The sequence below is a fragment of the Simochromis diagramma genome, unplaced genomic scaffold (genome assembly GCF_900408965.1).
Source record: "Simochromis diagramma unplaced genomic scaffold, fSimDia1.1 OVJJ01000302.1, whole genome shotgun sequence".
Taxonomy (NCBI): Eukaryota; Metazoa; Chordata; class Actinopteri; order Cichliformes; family Cichlidae; genus Simochromis; species Simochromis diagramma.
The window spans coordinates 12280725-12301775 of NW_024386792.1; the positions used below are offsets into that span (position 1 = coordinate 12280725).

At 38.6% G+C, this 21051-nt stretch overlaps 2 protein-coding genes across 2 annotated transcripts; both read left to right on the forward strand.

Moving 5' to 3' along the window:
- Positions 1-6988: 6988 nt before the first annotated feature.
- Positions 6989-14529, forward strand: ap1m2 (adaptor related protein complex 1 subunit mu 2). The gene is made up of 12 exons (XM_040024553.1): positions 6989-7206; positions 9642-9798; positions 9933-10000; positions 10195-10325; positions 10427-10574; positions 11606-11732; positions 11847-11989; positions 12337-12408; positions 12799-12957; positions 13063-13188; positions 14073-14148; positions 14266-14529. Exons 1-12 carry the CDS (start codon positions 7165-7167, stop codon positions 14289-14291), a joined length of 1275 nt encoding a protein of 424 aa, XP_039880487.1. The 5' UTR covers positions 6989-7164; the 3' UTR covers positions 14292-14529.
- Positions 14530-14650: 121 nt separating this feature from the next.
- cdkn2d (cyclin-dependent kinase inhibitor 2D (p19, inhibits CDK4)) lies at positions 14651-17511 on the forward strand. The gene is made up of 3 exons (XM_040024556.1): positions 14651-15097; positions 15449-15607; positions 16545-17511. Exons 2-3 carry the CDS (start codon positions 15467-15469, stop codon positions 16896-16898), a joined length of 495 nt encoding a protein of 164 aa, XP_039880490.1. The 5' UTR covers positions 14651-15097; positions 15449-15466; the 3' UTR covers positions 16899-17511.
- Positions 17512-21051: the final 3540 nt, after the last annotated feature.

The following is a 21051-nucleotide window of genomic DNA, read 5'->3' on the forward strand; positions in this document are numbered from 1 at the left end:
AATTTGAAGAAAAACCCCTGATGATGAACATAGGGAGACTTATAATAGTCGAAAAAAAAATCTTTCATCCTCGAGCCCAATTCTTTTTTCAAGTGGACGTTTAAAGCGTTTAAATGTGAAGCTGATCACCTGGCTGAATGTTTGCCCTTCACTGCCAGGGCTAATAATTTAACACAACATACAATGGATGTCTGTTGACCCTGTTTTTCTTTTGTTGCCTAGAAATGCTGCCATTACTTTCCAAACACAATAAAATAGGCACACACAGTGTATAATAGTGCTGCAGCTAACAACCATTAAACTCTCATCCAGCAATTCTATTCTTTGTATTTTTCCAGAGAACAATGGGGAAGTTTGTGTCCTTAAGCAAACATAAACAAATCATTTTTATCACATTCAAATAAGCGTCATTTCACCTGTTGTTGGGTTTTGTTTTGTTTTTTTACAGAGAGACATGTGGTTTAAAACACTTAAATAAAGAAAAGCCAATACCCTCTATTCATTACAACAGACAGGGGCAGCTTTTTGATTCGGTTACAGCGCAGCAGAGAATAATGCATCCATGTACTCTAATGCTTATTTTTTCACCGGGAACTTAATGGCTGTCCTAATTCTGCAAAGAGTTTACTAATGGGACTTGAGTTGGTGGTTTATATTCTTGTCTTGTCATCTTAATGGACAAAAATTAAGTTTGAAAATAAACTCTTTTTTTTTTATCTCTGTACTGAGAATTTCCGAGTGGAATCGCTCTCTATTTACCCATATGCATATGGGTATCCATTAAAGATAAATGGCCAAACGCATTATCCTTAATGCCCTGTGGTCAAGCAGTACACATGCATAATTCAGCCTAAGTCATTAAAGAAAAGGAAAGAAAGTGCAGCACTGTTTGAAGAGTCCAAGATGGCCCGACACACTAATAAACAAGAACAACCAAAACACATCCCCTCATAAATCTAATAACCCTCCTACATAACTCTGGTTCTTCCTCTGTGTATTAAAAGGGTGCAGAGAACACGAGTGCTGGTCACTAAGGAAGAGGTGCTGTATCTTTAATAGCAACTAGAATAATTCATCCAACTGATATGGTCCACTTCATGGAAAAATTAAGACACACTGCAAGTATAAAAACCAATGACAGAGACCATGAAGACTTGTTAAGTAACAGCCTGATGAAGCCTGCGCCTCTTTCGGCATCTAATTCTATAGTCGGGGAGGAGATGAAAACTGAAAATGACAAAAAGAAATAAAAGATTATTCTAAATTTGACAAATATTAAAAATACTAATCGGACTCTTGAAGTATTTTAGGATATTCAACTGCACACAAAAAGTGATGACGCAAAAGTAAAGAAAACTGGAAATATTTAGGAAAACACCATCAGTTTATGACACTATTTGTTCTGTGGTATGAGACTTATTTTTCATTTGTTTTTATCTTATTTAGTTTTTATTTTTGTGTTCAGTTGGCTTAATTTCCAGAGTGCTGTTGGTATTGTTGTGTTGTAAATTTATCGTAAAGAGTTTGTTGATCAGATTAATGAGTGGCTGTGGCACAGTTTGCTGGTAGTGACAGGATAGGCAGGACTTGTCAATACTCAAGAACATCAATGTCACAAGGTCCAGGGAAAGACAGAAGCTGGGTGGTCCAGGAAGTGATCCAAGCAGGTGTTGAGGGAACCCACTTGAGCAGAACGGCTGAGATGCGACAGGGTGTGGAGGGGAGCAGACAATGAACCAGGTGATAGGTGTGACTGCCATCAGGCCTAACATTCTTCTAATGACAGAGCCATCGAGGCAGGTAGTCCTCCTGGAGTTGACTGCTCGCTGGGAAGATGGGATGTCAGTGGCATTTGAGAGGAAGAGGGAAGCTTACATTCCTCCCCGAATGAGGTCAGCAGCCAACAGTTTGCCAGAGAGCCACTCTACAGGTCTATCAAGCTACTGGGGATCAGGGAACTGCACAGCAAGATAGCCATCAGGCACATCACTGATGCAGCTGAAAAGGCACCAAGATTGTTGTGGACTAAAAGGGTGAACCCACAAGCTACCTTTATACAAGTTGGGACTGGTTACCCCTGACTGAGTTGTCTAGACAAGGGCGGATCATATTGAAAGACCTGAAAAACCAGAGGTTACACCACTAATGATGTGTCTAGGTTGCAACATAGGGTGTGAGTTAAAACTCAAGTTTCACATCATTGTTACTCTAAGTTTTTAAAACAAGAGGTGCAGTGATCAGCACTGCTGCCTCACAGCAAAAAGATTGTTTAGCGAAAGTTGTGGGGGCTGATAAACTGAGATAAACAGTTTTGTATTTTGTTGCAAAGTGTTGAAGTTAGTAAAAAGGGCCCGTTATCTAATCTAGACTGTAAATTACAGCAAGTCATATACACTCACTCACTTCCTTACTGTATCATTGTGTTGTGAAAGCACTACTCTAAGGTATGCTGAGTAAAAGAGAGTAACAGTTATGCTAACCCATAAGTTCCAATTCATATATGTGGTATACTTCTGTGTTCTGCACAATAAACAATAAAAAAGGTCTTTCTATAAAAGCTAAAAGGTAACATCATGATAAGACAGAAGGAAGTTAAGTGAGTTTTCCTCATAATACTCGGCTGATTTTAACAGAGAAGTAAAGACATGATTAAAACTAAGTCATAAAGGTTTAATTTTATGGACTGTGCATGCAGCACAAGTATTACTTGTGTGATGGTTACCTACTGTACTATCTATCTGTTTGCATATTAGAGGGATGTCTCTTTGCCAGGACACAAAGAAGGCCATCAAAAGATAAATAACATAAATAATTATTGGACTTATTTTAGGACTGTGTTTATGGCATATCATAAAGAGAACTGAAGTGTGATTTGACGTCACGTTTGGGCCCTGCTCGTACGATGGTACATGCTGCATCGTCGTCACGTTGACTGACTGGAAAGCTGTGGTATGTTGTCTGTCAAGAACTGGGATCCACATTCCACTCGAAAATTTCCACACCCAACAGTCTCACATCTGCTCGAGGCCAAATGTCATCTCTATATTTGCACAATTGCTTTTCAGTCAGCTTGTGGTTGCATATTTAAATCAAACGATTTGGCCTGATTGCATGTACGGTAAAACAGCATATCCAGAAAACTAAACCTTATTTTTCCCTCGCCACCAGCATCACTGTTGACACTCGGATAGTTTGCTTGAGAACCATTGTCTGTATACCCAGGAGACAATAGATACCCTTGGGGCTCAGGTGACTAGTGACACCTGTTCCCCGCTATGCTGGCTTTCATCTGCATCTTCTAATCGCCTCACCATTTACATATGTTTGTTGTCTTACGATTGGCCTAGTGGCAAAAAAAGGGTGGAGCTCAATCTCACACCACTGATTCGTAAGCAAAGGGGAGTGTTTACGAAAACCGGCAGTGGGAGGAGATGGGTGACAGATGGAGGACAGATATTCCCCTGTCAGGTTACCAAACAGAGTACCAAATGTCCCGATGGCAAGGTAACAGCAACAACCTGTTTTGCTTTTGTTTGACGTTGTAGAGGCCAAACGGGTTTGCTATCTCTCGGCTGATACGTGTGCTGTAAAATGGAAAGCTGTTTGTTTTAACACACTGTAAAATGAAGAGGCTCCATTGGATGAGGAGAAAAGTGCAAAGTCAGGTACATCTCTGCTGGACAGTCGACATCCGGTCCAAAGCTAGCACTCACGGCCTTTATTTTCAATGATATTAGTTTCACCCCCCGAGCCACCATGCTGAGTTCAACCGCCCTGATCCCAGCAGCCTCCGTTTGCTTTCGCATAGTGTTGACAGTCAAAGTTTTGGTGTTTCCCATAGAATCATGATTTTGTATTACACTTTATCTCACACATCCAAGCTCACTAATGTTTCTAGCACATGTGGAGAGATAAGGATACAAATCTCGAGTCATTATAAGTAAAAAAATTAACTCTTATGCTTAGCTAATACCTAAATATGGTGAATTATTATTGCTGTGCTGTATATTTACCATGTTCAGGTGAGTTTTACTGGTATCTTGCATAGTACAAAATACTACCCTACTGTATCTGGAGATATCATGGGAGCATCAGTTAAGAAAATTAATTAATATTAATTTTACATTAACATTAATCACAATGATTAAGTGGTTTAATTTGAGTGGTGTTTTGCTGAAATGTCTTACATTTGCTCCTGATTTTAAGTCACATTAAGAAAGGTATGATCAAGACCGTTTCTATTTTATATATAAATGAATGGATTTAAAATAATTGAGACTTTAGATATACGCAACAGATATATTTCCAGTGTCATAGTAAGACAAATGTACCAACCCTGTTAAAATTGACGATGACCATTTTCTACTGATGGCACTGTGGAAAACTCTGCACAGCAAATAATATTAATAACATTAGAGCATTGTGAGTGATTGTTTTGCCATCAAAATGCAGAAAAGGTAGGTGAAAGAGAAGAAAAAAAAATTCTATCCAAATCAAAGAAAACCATTTTTAAGTTTTAATTATTTATTTATTTGTTTGTTTATTTTGTACTCAAAGATAAAAAGCTAGGATCTAAGATTAAATCCCACTTTGGCTACAACATTGCAAATAATATTTAATGCTCTGCTGAATTTTAGATTCTGCAGACATTTCAGGTCGAAACCAACCCTCAGTCATGCTCACTTCCTTAAGCTGACATGGACACAATTTCCAATGGATGCAGATTAAAACATCTGAAGTATTTTAATACAATTAGGAGTGGGCATACTATTGTTTTGTTGTCAAGTGTGTAAGCAGCAGGAAATTATTTTTCTTCTCGTCTGACTATTGCTTCCCTATGTTTGCAGCCGTTTCTGTTCTGCCATTGTCATTTCTGTATAGTTCAGATAACATCAACTAATAAGGGAGAGCCAAACACATACTCTAGTCTGCTCATTGCTAAATGTTAAATGAAGACGCAGAGATGCTGGTACCTAAAACGAAAAACATTTCTAGATCTCGAATGGAAAAAGCTGCACAGTGCTAAGAAACTGTAGCGGCGCACAATTTTAATTAAAATGCATCATATAAAATGACTAATATCGGCGCACCAGGCTATTCTGAGTCACTTCTACTGTATCTTATATCCTGTGTGAATGCAACATGCCTAAGGTGTGCCTTTCTTTTTTATAGCTAAGATAAAGTAATTTATCATTAGGAAAAAAAAGTGACGAGATAAGAGGAACCAACCCTATATTGTCAAAAGGAGTGGGATACTGGAAACGACTGATCTCCATCTGGTGTCCTGATGCAAATGTTCACACGCGCATGTTATTCTAAGGCAAGCCTCTTTACACACAGATGATAAGTGGAGGCTGAGATCTGAGGCATAAAACCATACGGAGAGGCCGAGCTCCCGAAGCATGTGAGCAGAAAAATGTTTGTACAGCCCTGAAGCTAAAGACAGCATGCCACACTCGCAGATCAACGTAGAACAGGATTTAATCTTCGGGGGATTAATAACACCCAACGTGTTGTTTGTCTGCAACACTGCAACTATTTGTTTCTATTGTTCATTTAAAACATAGCTTTATCATTGAAGAAGTACTGACAGGTGTCATTTAAGAGAAGAAATGTCATATTATAAATGTCAATAGTGAATACAGAATGATCAAGCTTAAACAATGAAAGAAATACTGCAAACAAATCAAAGAAGAATAATCTTTAAAAAAGCAACAAGCATAAGCCGAGGTCACCACGTGTCTCAGATATGTTTATATTGGATTTCTGTCTTCATGGGGTTCTTAATAGGGCTCATAAATTTGTGCAATACCTGTCATTCCAAGTATAAGTGCATGTACTACACTAAAAGTAGAGCCAAGGTGTGCTGGAGAATATTTCATCTGATAGGGGGTGAACTGGACTTATGGAGGAATCCAAAAAAGATTTCAACTTGGGCAGGACAAACACTCTAGGCGGAAAGCCCAAGAAGGGTCGAAACAGGTGACAGCGCTGAGCACTGCATCACCAATAAGCTAATAACCAACTAACTAACAAAGTCTAAAATCCCCAGTGTGTAATACATACTTCAATAGGTTTATGCTGCTTAGATTTTTAGCAAAAAGAAAACAAAAAGTCGTACAACAGGTTTGGCAGCTTTTCTGTTTGTGCTGCTGTAAAAATTTGTATTTACATGTAATATTTATAGACATGGATAGATGTTTTGCATGACTTTTGAATTTTGAGTCTAAAAATTGATCTGTATACTTTTAATTTTATTTTTGGTCTTCTGTTTGAATTTTTCAACTTTCAAAGTACTTTTATTAATATTATCATTATCATTATGAGAAGAAGAAGAAGAAGAAGTATAATTATTTCAGTCTTTATTCTTTCTTTATTCTTTATTCAGATTCCCATCAGTTGTTACCGCAGCGATAACTATTCTTCCTAGGGTCCACAGATAAAAACAACACAACACATCCAACCATCGATCTACAGACAATCAACCGATAACTTAAAAACCACAATTACATCAATAAAATACAATAAAATAAAATAACAAGTATTTCTTTTAACTTATACAACAGTCACACAGCAACAAGAAAATGTGTCACAGATGCTTAAAATAAGAAAATGTTACTTGCGACTTAAGATTTAAGCTAACATCATACCTACCCACAATCTTCACAGGTGAATAATCAGGTGTGCTTAAGAAGTGCTGCTTTTACTGCTTCTGAAAACCTAATTCCAGATATAAGTTTATGACATTATTTTTTAACTTGTAAAATGAAGCAGCATTTGGAGGGGGTGATGGGGTGGACTCTTACTTGGAAGAAGAAGATCAACGCTGAAAAACCTCTCGACCAACAGAGGTCATGAGGTCACACACTTGTCGCGGTGCCTGCTATGATTTGTCGGTTTGTGGCGCACTCTGGCGGCTAAAGCGGGGAGCACACCCTTCCTGGACTTCATTTACTCAGGTGAGCTAGTTAATGTTTCACCTGCGTGCTGTGACGTCACTGGACCTTCAGGAAAAAGACACCGTGGACTCCGCGATCAGCCCGGCCTGAACGGTTCCTGACATTTTCAGGACAAAGCTGCTGCAAAAAGTCTCGAGTTAGGCTTTAAACTCAGTTTCGGCGCTTCGTGAAATCTCACGCTGTTGGTCCTCCGGGTTCAGACACGATGTCCGCCTCCGCTATTTTTGTGCTGGATCTGAAGGGAAAGGTAAGAGCAAAGCTCGAGCTAATTTTAGACAACTGATAATTACTTATTCCTGCCACGCGCGCAGGAATAAGTAACAACACAGCAACCAGTTTTGGTTGCTGTGTTGAATTTTTTTGGTGCTCTTTTAATTGTTAAACATTAAACGCGTTGTTAAAAATTTATAACAGACCTTGCGACACACTCTTTCTTATATTTCTTATTTTATTTTACTTTTAGTTTTCTACTTCCGGATACATGGCAATGCAAATTAAGCTTTAAACAATGGAAGCGAAAGCGTGTTGCAGCACATGTAGCCTTCAGGTAGATAGTTTGTGTCACCGTCACGTTTATGTTTACACAGGAGCCTGCATGACTCTGGCATGACAGACAGAACATGTAACTTTACCCTCGAGTTAATGTTTCTCGTGGCTTCATGTTGCGTGTGCGATGGGGTGACATTACTATTTATCTACTCCAACCCAAGCTCAATCCATACATTCTTTTATTTATTTTTTCACCAGCAAGTTTCAAGGTTGGTTGGTTTTGCATGTGTCGTTTCCAAGGCCAGTCGACACTGAGATGGAGAGGGGATGTACCAAATATAGATCTGTTTTTGGAGGGGTCTGGGTTCTGATTGGTTAAACAAATCATCATCAAAAACTTTTATTTACATTTTTATTCCCCTACACCTAAGGTTCCATCACCAGATAATAATATCTCCTTCTCATGCATGACCTGGGTGAATTAGACTGTTGTTATACATGTCATGACACAATCAGTCCCATCAACAACTAAAAGAAAAATATTTATGGATCCTAACTTTATACAGAGCTATCAAAAATACTATTCTCTTCGAGCTTTCCATTTTTTTTTTTAAACTTTTAAAATGAAGGGGCAAAAAAAGGATGATTATTTCCATTCAGAGTAGATTAGCAACCACTTCAGAATTAGAATCAGAATACTTTACATAATTTCCTTAGAGAGTATTAAAGGACAAAGAAATAAGTAACTAGAAAAAAATTAAAATAAAGAGAAAAAGCAGGAGCAACTGAAACAGGCTGCATGCTGGTGGAAACACGTGCACAAGGTTTTCTCTTCCACTTCTACTGGGATGTGAAAACAGCATAGAATTTTAGTCTACTTTATAGCTAGAACTAATAATAATGATAATAATAATGATGGTGATAATAATAATAGTCACATTGTAACTAATCATTGTAATTATTGTCTCAGCATCTGTTGTAAAGTGCTGCCATATTGGTGATTAAAAGCTTTAATTTTCTGCTATTATTTTACTTATGACTGGTATTTTCTTATATTTAGTGGTTTTGTCTTTTGAAAATGCAGTTTGCCTGTTTGATTTTATTTATCTCATAATCTGATCATTAAAATTTCTTTTCCTGTCTGATCAGTTAAGGGAGGAATATGCAGGTGTCAGGGTTCAAAAGTTTCGATGATATGCTTTTCCCCAGGTGCTTACTTCCATGAAGAATCTTCAATTTTTTCGGCTGCTTCCTTTGGAGTCTGCCACAGTGGATCATCTGCCTCTATCTCACCCTATCCAGTAGCATCCTCATCTGTCACACCAACCCTCACCATGTCTCCTTTTGCTACATCTATGAACCTCCTCTATTGTCTTCTTTCTGTCTGACAACTGCATATTGAACATCCTTTGCCCTCCAAACCATCTCAGCCTCACCTCTCTAACTTTGCTTCCAAAGTGCTCAGCTTGTCCTGTCCCTCTGATGTTCACATTTCTGCCCATCTTGGTGGTTTGTGTATTTTAACGTATATTAAATGTACCTATCATTCCTAAACAGGAATGTGAACGCTGAGTAAGGCCATGTTCCAATTTCTTGTTTACTTTTATTCACACATCAGAATTTTTAGGTTTAAATGTCTAAATGAAGCCATGTTTAATTAAAGATGGATTAATTTGTGTAAATTTCTGGTAGATAAAGGCTTGGTTTTTTTTTTTTTAAGGATATTTATGGATATTTTGGTGTTTTAACAGATTACATGTTTGTATAAGAAATATTATGAATAAGACTCGGAACCTTAAAAAAAGGTCGATGTCTGAGTCTTGTCTTAATGTCTGTGACAAATTTTTATCACTTTGTCCCACTATTAGGGACAAACTGACAATTAATCTGAGAAATTTTTAATTAAAGAGAAAGAAGAGTATTTCTTAAAAATAAAGACAATTTTAATATTTTTAAAATCAGTGAGCTTAGTTCTTTTTACTGAGAATCACAAGATCAGTTGTTATTATTGTGATTATATCCAATCATTCTCTAATCGCTTTTCCAGTTGAGGGTCTGTTTGAAACTCTGCTATTTTGATATCCATTGCCCTCCAATCATTTAACAGAATGACACTAGAAGCCATTCCATAAGTAGTAATTTCTATATTAACAGTTGTCTCGTAACCACGTGCTGGTATGCTTCCTTCTTCAGGTGCTGATTTGTCGGAACTACAAAGGCGATGTGGACATGTCAGAGATTGACCACTTCATGCCTTTGCTCATGCAGCATGAAGAGGAAGGTCTTCTCTGTCCCGTAATGTCACACGGCAACGTTCACTTCATGTGGATCAAACACAGCAACCTCTACCGTATCCCTGTCCTGAGTGTTTAATGACATCCTTTGCAGGCAGTGACCGTTAGCAATCATATGAAAAGATGAGTCCTTGATTTTTACAGCAGTGTTTTTAACTTCATAACATTCCTTGACCTGATCTCGATACAGTTGTTGCTACAACAAACAAGAACTCCAACGCTTCCTTGGTGTATGCCTTTCTCTACAAACTAGTTGAGGTGAGTGATGCCTGGTGTGGTGAATAATGTAAACATTTCCTGTTGCCTGTGCATCCTGGTTCCAAAGAAATGGTTTTGTTGTTTTGGGACATCAGTGAAACATGACAGTCAAAGATGGCTGTAATCCAGAGTAAATTCTGGCAGTTACTCAAATCCTGTCCAGATAATGACGGTGTTTGCATGTCCGTACACAGGTGTTCACAGAGTACTTTAAAGAACTGGAAGAGGAGAGCATTCAGGATAATTTTGTGGTTGTCTATGAGCTGCTGGATGAACTTATGGACTTTGGATTCCCTCAGACTACTGACAGCAAGATACTACAAGAGTGAGAATCTTCAACATGCACACACACACACAGTTTTTAAATATATCTTTAAAAGCTAGTCTGGTGTTGCATGACAGCAAAGCTTCACCTCTCTGCTGTAGGTACATTACTCAGGAAGGTGCCAAGCTTGAAGTAGCAAAGAGCAAGGTGCCGACAACTGTGACCAATGCTGTGTCCTGGAGGTCAGAGGGTATCAAGTACAAAAAGAACGAGGTCTTCATTGATGTCATCGAGTCCATCAATGTATTGGTAAGATGAAAGGAAGGATTCCTCATTCCATTGGACTTGCATACTAACTATTGGTTTGGTTATGTAACGACTACATTATTGATTCAATTCTGAAGTCTTGTTCAATTCAGTTCTATAGTTAGTCCTATAACTAAGTTAGTTTTAGGACTAACTGCTTATTTACATTTTTGTAAAGGGAACACTTTAATTACACATTGGATCTGGATGAATGCAATATTCAAATTAAAAAAATCTTTGCTGACATACACATTTCAGGGGTGGATTCAAAGTCACCCCAAAAATTAAGGTTAAAGATTGAAATCACGGGCTGATATAGCTCCCACATTTTGGTACTGTGTCCAGTGGTATCTCCTCCCAGAACTCGAGTAGTCCATGAATTAGCTTTTGGACAGTCTGTAGTGCTGTCAGATGCTCTGATTGGGTTCAGGTCTGGCTTTGATATTCCAGGAAATCAAGTCTCATGAGATGAGGCAATGTCCTGCACTACGAGTAACCCAGGGCCCACTGCACCAGTGTAAGGTCTCGCAGGGGGTCTGAGGATTTGGCCAAGTTTGTCCACACAAACAAGGAATTTGACTTGTTCACTTTACTCTTCTATATGCAAAAAAAGTTATGTTTTTTAAATAGGCAGTATATATAAAAAGCAAGAAAAAAAAACAAGTCTTAGAGAGTCTTAACGTCTTAGAAACTATACAAACTGTAAGTGCAAAACGTAGTAGTGCATGTGACCTGAATTTCAACCTGGCACCTAGCAGCATTCAGGGTAGCATGATGAAGTCTGTTTAGTCCTCCGAGGCTATGGTGTGTAACTGTTACTGATATGTGTAACTGATATTATACTGTGATGTACCCTTAAATTTTAGCAGTGTGTTAGTGAAGCCATTGATGTATTTTGTCAGTTTAAGTGACAAAATACTTTTTGTGACAAAGTCAAAATCATTTATTTAAATCCGTTTCTTCTCCTTAATAATTGTTCAAATATTTGTCAAAATAACTAATTTTTAAATGATTTAATAATGTCATTTGTTTAGGTGAATGCTAATGGCAGTGTGATGAGCAGTGACATTGTGGGCAGCATCAAGCTAAAAACCATGCTGTCGGGGATGCCCGAACTGCGCCTGGGCCTCAATGATCGAGTGCTTTTTGGCCTCACTGGACGTACGTATGCGACCTCTGTGTACCCATTATCACTGTGTTACCCCAGTCTTAGAGGAAAAACAAGTTGGTGCTGTTTATTTGTACTTTAAGTACTCTGTGTTGATTTATGCTCAGGTGACAAAGGAAAGACGGTGATGATGGAGGACGTGAAGTTCCATCAGTGTGTCCGTCTCTCACGTTTTGAGAGCGATCGAACAATCTCCTTCATTCCTCCAGATGGGGAGTCTGAACTCATGTCCTACCGCATCAATACTCATGTATTGTCCAGCTCACTACTTTATACTCATATGAAATTCAGATATTTGTTGCATTTATTAATCTTTATGTTTTGTGCACTGTAGAAGTTGCTAATAGAATTACTTCCTTGTACTAGTTACATAAATAAATACATAAAAATGACTGAGAAATTCACATGATAAGGAAAAGAAACAGTGTAAAGACTTAAACAGAGTAAGTGAATGAAAGAAAGCAAACTTTTGTGAGCGTTACAGTACTATACATTAACACGTGGATTAAATTAACATTTAAACAGAATTTTTTGCATGTTAAGTAGATAAAATGTTAAACTTGTGTGTAACTGAACTCTACCTTTTGTCTTTTAAAGGTGAAGCCTTTGATATGGATCGAATCTGTCATAGAGAAATTTTCTCACAGTCGAGTGGAAATTATGGTTAAGGTACTGTACTCAATTATATTTGGGTTTTTTTTTAACCACAATTACATTTATATCTATGGTTTAACTGTTTAGCCCCAAACCTGCTAGAGACAAACTGTTAGAGCAAAAAGTGATTTCCATTGTTCCATTTTATTTATAGCCTGATTTTCACAGAAACAGTTGCTTCAAAGTGCTCCATATCGTAAGGTAGAGACCCTACAGTATTAGAAAAAAACAAACCAACAATCACACGACTCCCTGTTAACCATCAGTAACTAACTGTCTTTGTTCGGTTTCAAAAACCAATGACGTCCTTACGCTGCCTGTCCAGTGACGGGGCAGTCTCCCTTAAACAACAGGAAAAAGGTGACTTTCATAAGATATCCTACTATAACATTCCTGTATTTGCAGGCAAAGGGACAGTTTAAAAAGCAGTCGGTGGCAAATAACGTAGAAGTGAGGGTCCCTGTCCCCAGTGATGCAGACTCGCCAAAGTTCAAAACCAGCACAGGAAATGCCAAATATGTGCCTGAGAAGAACCTGGTTGTGTGGACCATCAAGTCTTTTCCTGTAAGAAATTCACAACATGTTGTAACTATTGCAGACTGGATTGCAGACTAAAGTTATGCTTTCTTGTGTCTTACACATTTTTACTGTGTGTGTCCATCCATGCAGGGAGGTAAAGAGTTTCTCATGAGAGCTCATTTTGGTTTGCCCAGCGTGGAGAATGAAGAGGCGGAGAGCAAACCTCCCATAACTGTGAAATTTGAAATCCCATACTTCACAGTCTCAGGAATACAGGTGTGTTGGTTTCCTTTAACGTCAAAAAACCTAAGTAGTATGACTAAACTACAATCAAAGCATCTTTATGGAAAGTCTTGTATACTGTTTTTATTATTTATGCATTATAAAGTTCTAAATGGTACCCGGGAAGCTTCCTATTCTGCTTATTATACTATGAATAAAGTTCAACACAGCCAGGCTTTCTTTGTTTTACTTGACTTAACAAAACCTAAAACCCCAGTTGGAGATAATGGGTATCATGTTGGCAGTTATCAGCTCCGTTAAGCCGGGCTTTCTGCCTCAACGTCTGTGCTCGCTCATACAAAAAGGTGTGTTTCATGGGTTGTGTGACTTTTCTTCCACACAAAATGACTACTATCCTACTCCAATCAGAGACGTTATCACAATCATATGATAATTACATGGCAATTACAAATCTAAATATAATAATAAAATGCAATATTGCAGGCAATTGTTAATCTAGCAATTACAGAGAAGGTTAAAATAAGCATTTAATTGATTTATCCGTAAGTTTCTTTTGCGATCCTCTTCATTTCTAAGGTGATGACTGGACATTAAACTGGATACATTTAGACTCTAAAGTATTAAATATTAAATGTAAATGGTTCCCCAGCAGAGAATCTATGACGCACTTAAAACATGCTGTAGATAAAAGATCGCACTTTCATCCGGTTTTAAGCAAAACCTCTGAACACGTGATTTAGCCAGGCATAAAGTGAGCCACTTTCCTGGCACAGAAAGCTCTTTAAGCTCAGCATAGCTCACTAACCCATTAATCTCACTTCGTAGTTCACCCCTTTGGTCCAGTATCAATTGGTGTAATGATTGTGGGAAGCTGGACTTTAACTACGCAAATGTGTCTTGCTGCTTTTTTCCACCAGGTGCGGTATATGAAGATTATAGAAAAAAGTGGGTACCAGGCTTTACCGTGGGTCCGCTACATAACACAAAGTGGAGGTATATTAGTAGTCTGTTGGACTTTGGTTGTACCAAGCAGGAAGTGACCTACCCAGATGCAATAACTGAGTCCAATTTTAACCTTTCTAACTCTCTTTATTTATTTTATTTTTTTAGATTACCAGCTGAGGACCAATGTGTAACACCTGTGGAGAAACTTGAATACATTTTCCTCACTTCCAGGACTTCCTAAGGAGCATAAATGATCACTTTAACTAGACTGAAAGAATGTCTTTAAATTTTCACCTGCTCTGTGTAACATTGATCTTGTGTGTGTTGTTTTGTGTTTTTTAAATCTATGAGCAATTTGATTGTGATGTTCTATTGTGTGAGCACTGCAAATTATTTAATTATTAAATTAATAAAATGATTCACTTAGAACAGTTTGTAATCATTAACCTTGGTGTTAATGAAAAACGTTGTCTTTCTCTTGAGTTTAAAACACCACACAAGGTGGATTTTGCCATCGTATTGTAGTAAGGCTTTGTGCAATCACAGTCGCTAAATTCCGCCCAAAATTAAATGCTTACACCCGCCTTTTTCCACACTTGCCTCTGGAGAAATACACTCGAAGGTTAGAAATCTGAATGAACTGCCTTTGAAGACCTCAACGTATACGAATCGCCCGCTTTCTTAGCCTTGTGCGCCGATTGGTCAAATGCTCCTGTTACCACAGTGACAGCGTAGTAACAGAGTTGTAACTCCTCCCGAGTTACCATATATGGAAGCGCAACACCCTCTTGGCGAGCTGCGATTGGCCAGCGTATGTTCTCCCCAATGTTTGTAAATTGTAGTCTGGAGACACCGCTGTATAGCGCTCAGCGCGCAAATGTATTTTGTAATGTTGATAAACGTGTGTTGTTTTAATTACTTTTAAAAATTACTGGTTCGTGGAGACAGCGGGGTCGAAAATCTTGGCGACGCGTTGGATATTGTGGAAGTAAACCAGGTAGCTTGAATGCGCTTTCGTTTTGTTTTTTTAGCTCTCTTTTTAACGTTAGCTGTTAGCCGGGAGGCTAGTTGTTTGTGTCTTTCAGTTGACTTGCCTCTGGCGGTAGAGCTTATATTTGTGTTGTTCAGCAGTACGCTTTGTTAAAGCGGCCGGCAGAACTCCGAATAGTAAGCACGGAGTCATATAACATGGCGTCAGCGGGGAACTACGGCTTACGTTAGCCGGATGCTGTAGTAACGTTAGCTGTAGGCGACAATAACCTGCCAGCCTCAGTTTGGTTTTTTTTTCTCCCTCTTATCGTGTTTGTTTTGCGTTCCTCCTAACTGTGGTACGTCTCTCTCCGAGCAGGCAGGAAGGCAGACTATAATGGTCCTTAGTCAGATGGATGCCGGCAAAGCTCTGACGGCGGCAGCAGCCAAAGGGAACACCAGCGAGGTGCAGAGGATCCTGGAGGAATGCAGAGTGCATCCTGATACTCCAAATGAGTTTAGCAGGACTGCCCTACAGGTGAGGATCAATTCAAGTGTTCACGTGAGATCTATAAACATATACAGAAGTATTAACAGCCCTACATTTCATTTGGTGGACAAACATAGTTCGTCCTATGGTCTCAGAATAATCTCCTTCTCTTTTGTAACGATGGCCTGCGGAAAAATTACCAGCCGCTTCTCTCGAATATGCTTGTAGCGCCATGTTTTTAATGTTAGAATAAAGCGTGTCAATAAAGGTGTCTGTAAAGACAGTAAAATTATAAATTATTTAACTTGAAACGAAAGCTTCTGCCCCCACAGCCCGTTTAGTTATATGGCCTGTATTTAGCGTTAGTCATGTTATAAACAGCAGTGAATAGGAGTGATGCCTCACACTGGAGTCCACCTAATATGTCCTCACCATTTATAGAGCGACCCCGAACAGGGATGTCGCCTGCAGTTATTGTGTTTATTATTTAATTCACTGTTCAAATTTAGTGAAAACAAAGTGTCCCTCAAAATTTCTCTAAACTCAGGGTGACGAAACTTTGAGTTTGAGATGTTTCATATGTAATAAAATATATTAAAAATCCCTCAAAATTTCAGAAGTGAAACTAAAAAGCTGTTTGATATTTATGCTTTATAACTGACTTCAAGTATTATTTAAGTGCAATAGTTAACATTAACTCATTTTCTTCTAACCCCCCCCAAACAAAAACAAAAAAAACAGAAACACTAGATGAATGCAACACACTGGTGTAAAATTTAATGTAGGGCTGCTGTATTGGCATGATTTGTTTTTCCTGCATAGATGTACTAAAGGCCTAACTCTTCCTACTTTGTTTGCTTGTGTTTATTACATTGAAAAAGAATCCGGCTTGATGCAAGACTGTTAAAAAAAACTCTCAGGGTTGCACACTGGTGTTGAATTTGAGAGTGCACTCTCCTCACCTCTCCTCTAATGTCTTCAACAGGTGATGATGATGGGGAACTCCAAGATTGCCAGCCTGTTGTTAGAAAAAGGAGCCAACCCCAACGTCCAGGACAGGCACGGGATAACGCCTGTCCACGACGCAGCTCGAACAGGCTTCCTTGACACCGTGGAGGTTCTGGTGGAGTACGGCGCCTCAGTAAACATCCCGGACAGGAGTGGCGCGCTCCCTATTCACATCGCCATCCGGGAAGGCCACCGGGATGTTGTGAAGTATTTGGCGCCACGGTCCAACCTTAAACACGCCAACGTCAGCGGTCAGACAGCGGTAGACGTGGCCCGAGCTTCAGGCGTGCCGGATATGATTGACTTGCTTTTTTCGCACATTCATAGTTAGCCTGAAAAGTGGGTGTATTTTGCCTAACCCTAACCTCACACTTTGTTTCGCTTCAGTCCTGGTAACTTGATTTTTGTTGCTGTGTAAAGGATTTTTCTTTTCTTTTGTTAACAGTGGCTCAGCATTATTATGTGACAGGACATATTGTCTTGGCAGCTTATTTTCAGTGGATGGGTGGCTATATACTGTAGACACCTCTTTTGCACAGTGCAATTTAGGCACCTTATATGAACATATACATATATATCTGTTTTTCCCTATGAATTGGGAGTGCACATTTGTAGATAGTCCCCCCCGCCCCCAGTGTTTTCTAATTATTTCCTTTGTGTAAGAATTGTAACAGTTGTATGTTGTTGTTTTTTTTAATTTACAAAACTTGACATTGTGCACCCTGATTGCTTTGCATAGTTGTGTTTCTATTAATTAGATGTACTTAGAGTTTGGATTTACTCCTATTTATTGTTAAAATAGGATTGAATATTCCTCTTTGTAAATAGCAACCCTTATTGTGATTTGTTGAAATGTTATTTATATAAATACTTTTAAAATCTAAGTGAGATTATTCACTTCACTATTTGAAGAAGAAAGCACAAAATAAAGTGTTGAACTTGAAGTTTTGCTGTCTTTTCATTTTGATTTAGATTCTGTAATTGGCTAGTAAGAGCTACTGCTCTTGAGTTTCTGCTCACTGGGATCACTCAGGTCATCTCAGCTTTTTGTGTGTGTGTGTGTGTGTGTGTGTGTGTGTGTGTGTGTGTGTGTGTGTGTGTGTGTGTGTGTGTGTGTGTGTGTGTGTGTGTGTGTGTGTGTGTGAGAATTTAGGGTGTCATAACAAAAGGCTAAAAAGGAAGTGATTTACTTTTATTTTAATTTCTGGGCTTTAGTGGCCATTGGTCAGAACTGGCCTGGTGGGGTACAATCTGGACCACTGGATGCTGGGTAAATTGTTAAAAATTACAGAGTAGGAGTTTTCACCAAAGAGCCATGCTGACCTGGTTCATTGAGTTTGATTGAAACATTTTTTTAATGATAGAAAGTTGAAAAACAGAAATTTTGCTGTAAGTAAATTTATTTTTTGTTCTTAGGCTAGATTTATTTCAGGTTTAATGTTTTAAGGAAGTACTTATTTACACTTAAGTTTTTTTTTTTAATAGGTTATGGTGGAATGATTTTACTGTTAAAATGAGATTGAACTGCATGTGACCTATAAGTTTGACACTCCTGATGTAGAGAATGAAGGGGGATGGGGGGGTAAATTATCACGGTTGCAAGAGGATTAAAATAAATATTTTTACTTTTGTTCAGTAAAATAGGAATAAAAGAAAACACTTGGAAGTGGACTGGCATTTACATAGTGCATTTCCCACACCAAATGCTTTACACTATAAAGACACATTTATCAGCATATTCATATCAAACGTTTATTCTACCCACTATCGGGTCGGATCGTGGCTCAAGAGTTGGGTGCTCGTCTTGTAATCGGAAGGTTGCCGGTCGGTCGCTGTGTCCTTGGGCAAGACACTTCACCTACCGCCTACTGGTGTTGGCCATAGGGGCCGATGGCACGATATGGCAGCCTCGCTTCTGTCAGTCTTCCCCAGGGCAGCTGTGGCTACAACTGTAGCTTACCTTCACCAGTGTATGAATGTGAGAGTGAATGAATAGTGGTATTGTAAAGCGCTTTGAGGGGTCCTGAAAAGCGCTATATAAAATGCAATCCATTATTATTATTTATTATCTATTGCACATCCACATGAACTTAAAATCAACAGTTATAATCACCAAGATATGTGTGTTTTCGGACTGTAGAAGAAAACTGGAGCGCCAGGGGAAAACCCACACAGGCACAGAAAAAACATGCAAACTACGCATCAGGCCTCAGGAAGGTTCACGTGCAGAAGTTTGTTTGTTTTTTCTCCTGTGAGCCAAAACTGCTAACCGCTGCATCACCACACCACCTACTTGTCGCTGGAACATAAGAGTCCACAGATAATCTTTTCTTCACTATCTCAAAATTCCCGGCTCTGTCCGTGACTCCCGATGCTTTTCATGTTTTTAAAAATCCTCCAAAACCCCCCAAAACAAAATAGATTAACACAACTGAAAGAGGAATTTAATCAATCATTGTGTGCTTTTCTTTGCATCTTTTCATGCAGTCTTAACCGCTCAGACGTCCTTATGGTGATCCACCAAGGGCATTTGCAATAACTCCACGCTGGAATGTACAGCGCGGTGAAAAGTCTCACAAAGGTCACAAAGATAGCTGAACTGAAGTAGAAATGAATGAGAGCCCTGTTTTGTTGGAGCTTGTAGGTAACAGTGGCACAGTTTGCTGATGTTTGTGCTCGGGGCTCTCGTGGTACAATGGGTATTTTGTTTGCTTGTGTGCTGCTGGCCAACTTTACTTGCCAAGAAAGGAGATACAGTTCAACTGCTGCGCTCACAGCTCACTATGCAGACATCTATGATGTCACAGAACGATCACACAAATCAAAATTTTTTCAATAGAAAACACACAAATTTCCATTTGAATGAAATAAAAAACAAACCAAGTGCTGTGCTTTAGAACAGCTGATAATATCTGCCTACTTTTAAATGCTGATCTTTTCATCTTCAAGGAATATTTTAACATTAAATGAATGTGATGTTTATTCAGCAGCGCTAATCCAGACTCAGACTCTGATGTTTGAGTAAAGTCTACTGGAGCAATTCTGCTCAAAATGCTGTCTTTCCCCACCCATATTTTCCCAGATAGTTTAGCAACTTTCCGCTCAGAGGTCTGCTTCGTCACCACGCCCTTAAATTGTGTAATAGATATTTAAGTATATTTTCTCACCCTAACATATAAATCAGTTACAAAACCGGGATGGTTAAATATACAGCCCAGCCACTAGGTAGAGCTCAGCGACTTCACTGACTGGGTGTGTGGCTGTTACATTCAAGCACTTCCTGAATGTGGCTGGGTTAATCCACAGATTGGGAGAAATATGCAGGTTTACAAGCAGCAGTAACAATAGTGGGAGTAAACGAGAAAACCCTGAATCAGCGTACTGGTGCAGTCACACGCAGATGTGTGTAAATTAAGATGACACAAGGAAAACTATCCAAATGTCTGACCGAACTAACGTAATAAATAAGATTTCACACTTCTTGTTTTTCTATTTTGCTTGGATTAAAGTGTATTTATTGTTGATACTTGTGTCTTTTTATATTATATTTATATCTCTGTTAATATCTATTTATATCTAAATACATGCGCATTGGAGAGCATCGGGGTAAGTATCTTGCCAAAGGATATTTGGTATGCAGACTGGAGCAGATGGGGATCGGTCTCTGTTTCTACACTTCCTTTCATGCAGTTGTATTATATTCAATTTTCCTCTGGGATTAATAAAGTTTCTCTGATTTTGATTAAAGAGCGGAGAGGAGCAGTGAGGGGTGACAGACATTAGGGGTGACACAGCTTCACGGGTTCATAAACCACTTCTCCACAAATGCCCCTCACTAAAGGTGGGCAGATCAATCCAAATTTCAACAGTATCAATACCAACACTGGTATTTTTATCGGATCGATATTAGCAATTTGCCCACTGAATTGTTTTAAATCAATATACCTCAAACATGCACTATGAAAAATGAATCTTTTTTGTGCTGACTGTCGTGTTTATTTTTTTTATAGCCTAGCACATTTAAACAACAGAGGTTTACCCAAAGTGCTTTAGAGACAGAAACATTTACAGTCCAGGCCTCCAAAAAACACAGTTTTAAAATAAAGTGATTTTGTGGTTGTTAAAATGTGTTCAGAATTTGCAAACTGATGGTGATTCATCTCATAAATCACGAAACACTGCTCTCCTCTATATAAACTGCCTTCATAGGTTAAAAGTGTTCATATCAGTATTGATATCGGCAATACCAGCCCTGTATTTACATGGTATTGAATCGATACCAAACGACTGCCCCTGACCTCTGTTACAGCTGTGGTGATTATGTTGCCAAGAAAATAAATCTGCATATTTAACTAGCAGTTTGATCATTTGTTTAAAACATCAAACATCTGAATTTACTCTTTGCATTTTAGAATTTTGGTCCAACAAAACAAGATATTTGGTGAAATGAACTGGAGCACTTTGGTTTTGTAACACCGCTTTAT

Excerpts from the sequence above, each read along its gene's own strand:
- ap1m2 (XM_040024553.1), top strand. The coding sequence starts at position 7,165 with ATGTCCGCCTCCGCTATTTTTGTGCTGGATCTGAAGGGAAAG. Across the intron at positions 13,189-14,072 it reads TCACAGTCTCAGGAATACAG|GTGCGGTATATGAAGATTAT; the intron begins GTGTGTTGGTTT and ends TTTTTCCACCAG. Across the intron at positions 14,149-14,265 it reads CTACATAACACAAAGTGGAG|ATTACCAGCTGAGGACCAAT; the intron begins GTATATTAGTAG and ends TTATTTTTTTAG.
- cdkn2d (XM_040024556.1), top strand. The coding sequence starts at position 15,467 with ATGGTCCTTAGTCAGATGGATGCCGGCAAAGCTCTGACGGCGGCAGCA. Across the intron at positions 15,608-16,544 it reads TTAGCAGGACTGCCCTACAG|GTGATGATGATGGGGAACTC; the intron begins GTGAGGATCAAT and ends TGTCTTCAACAG.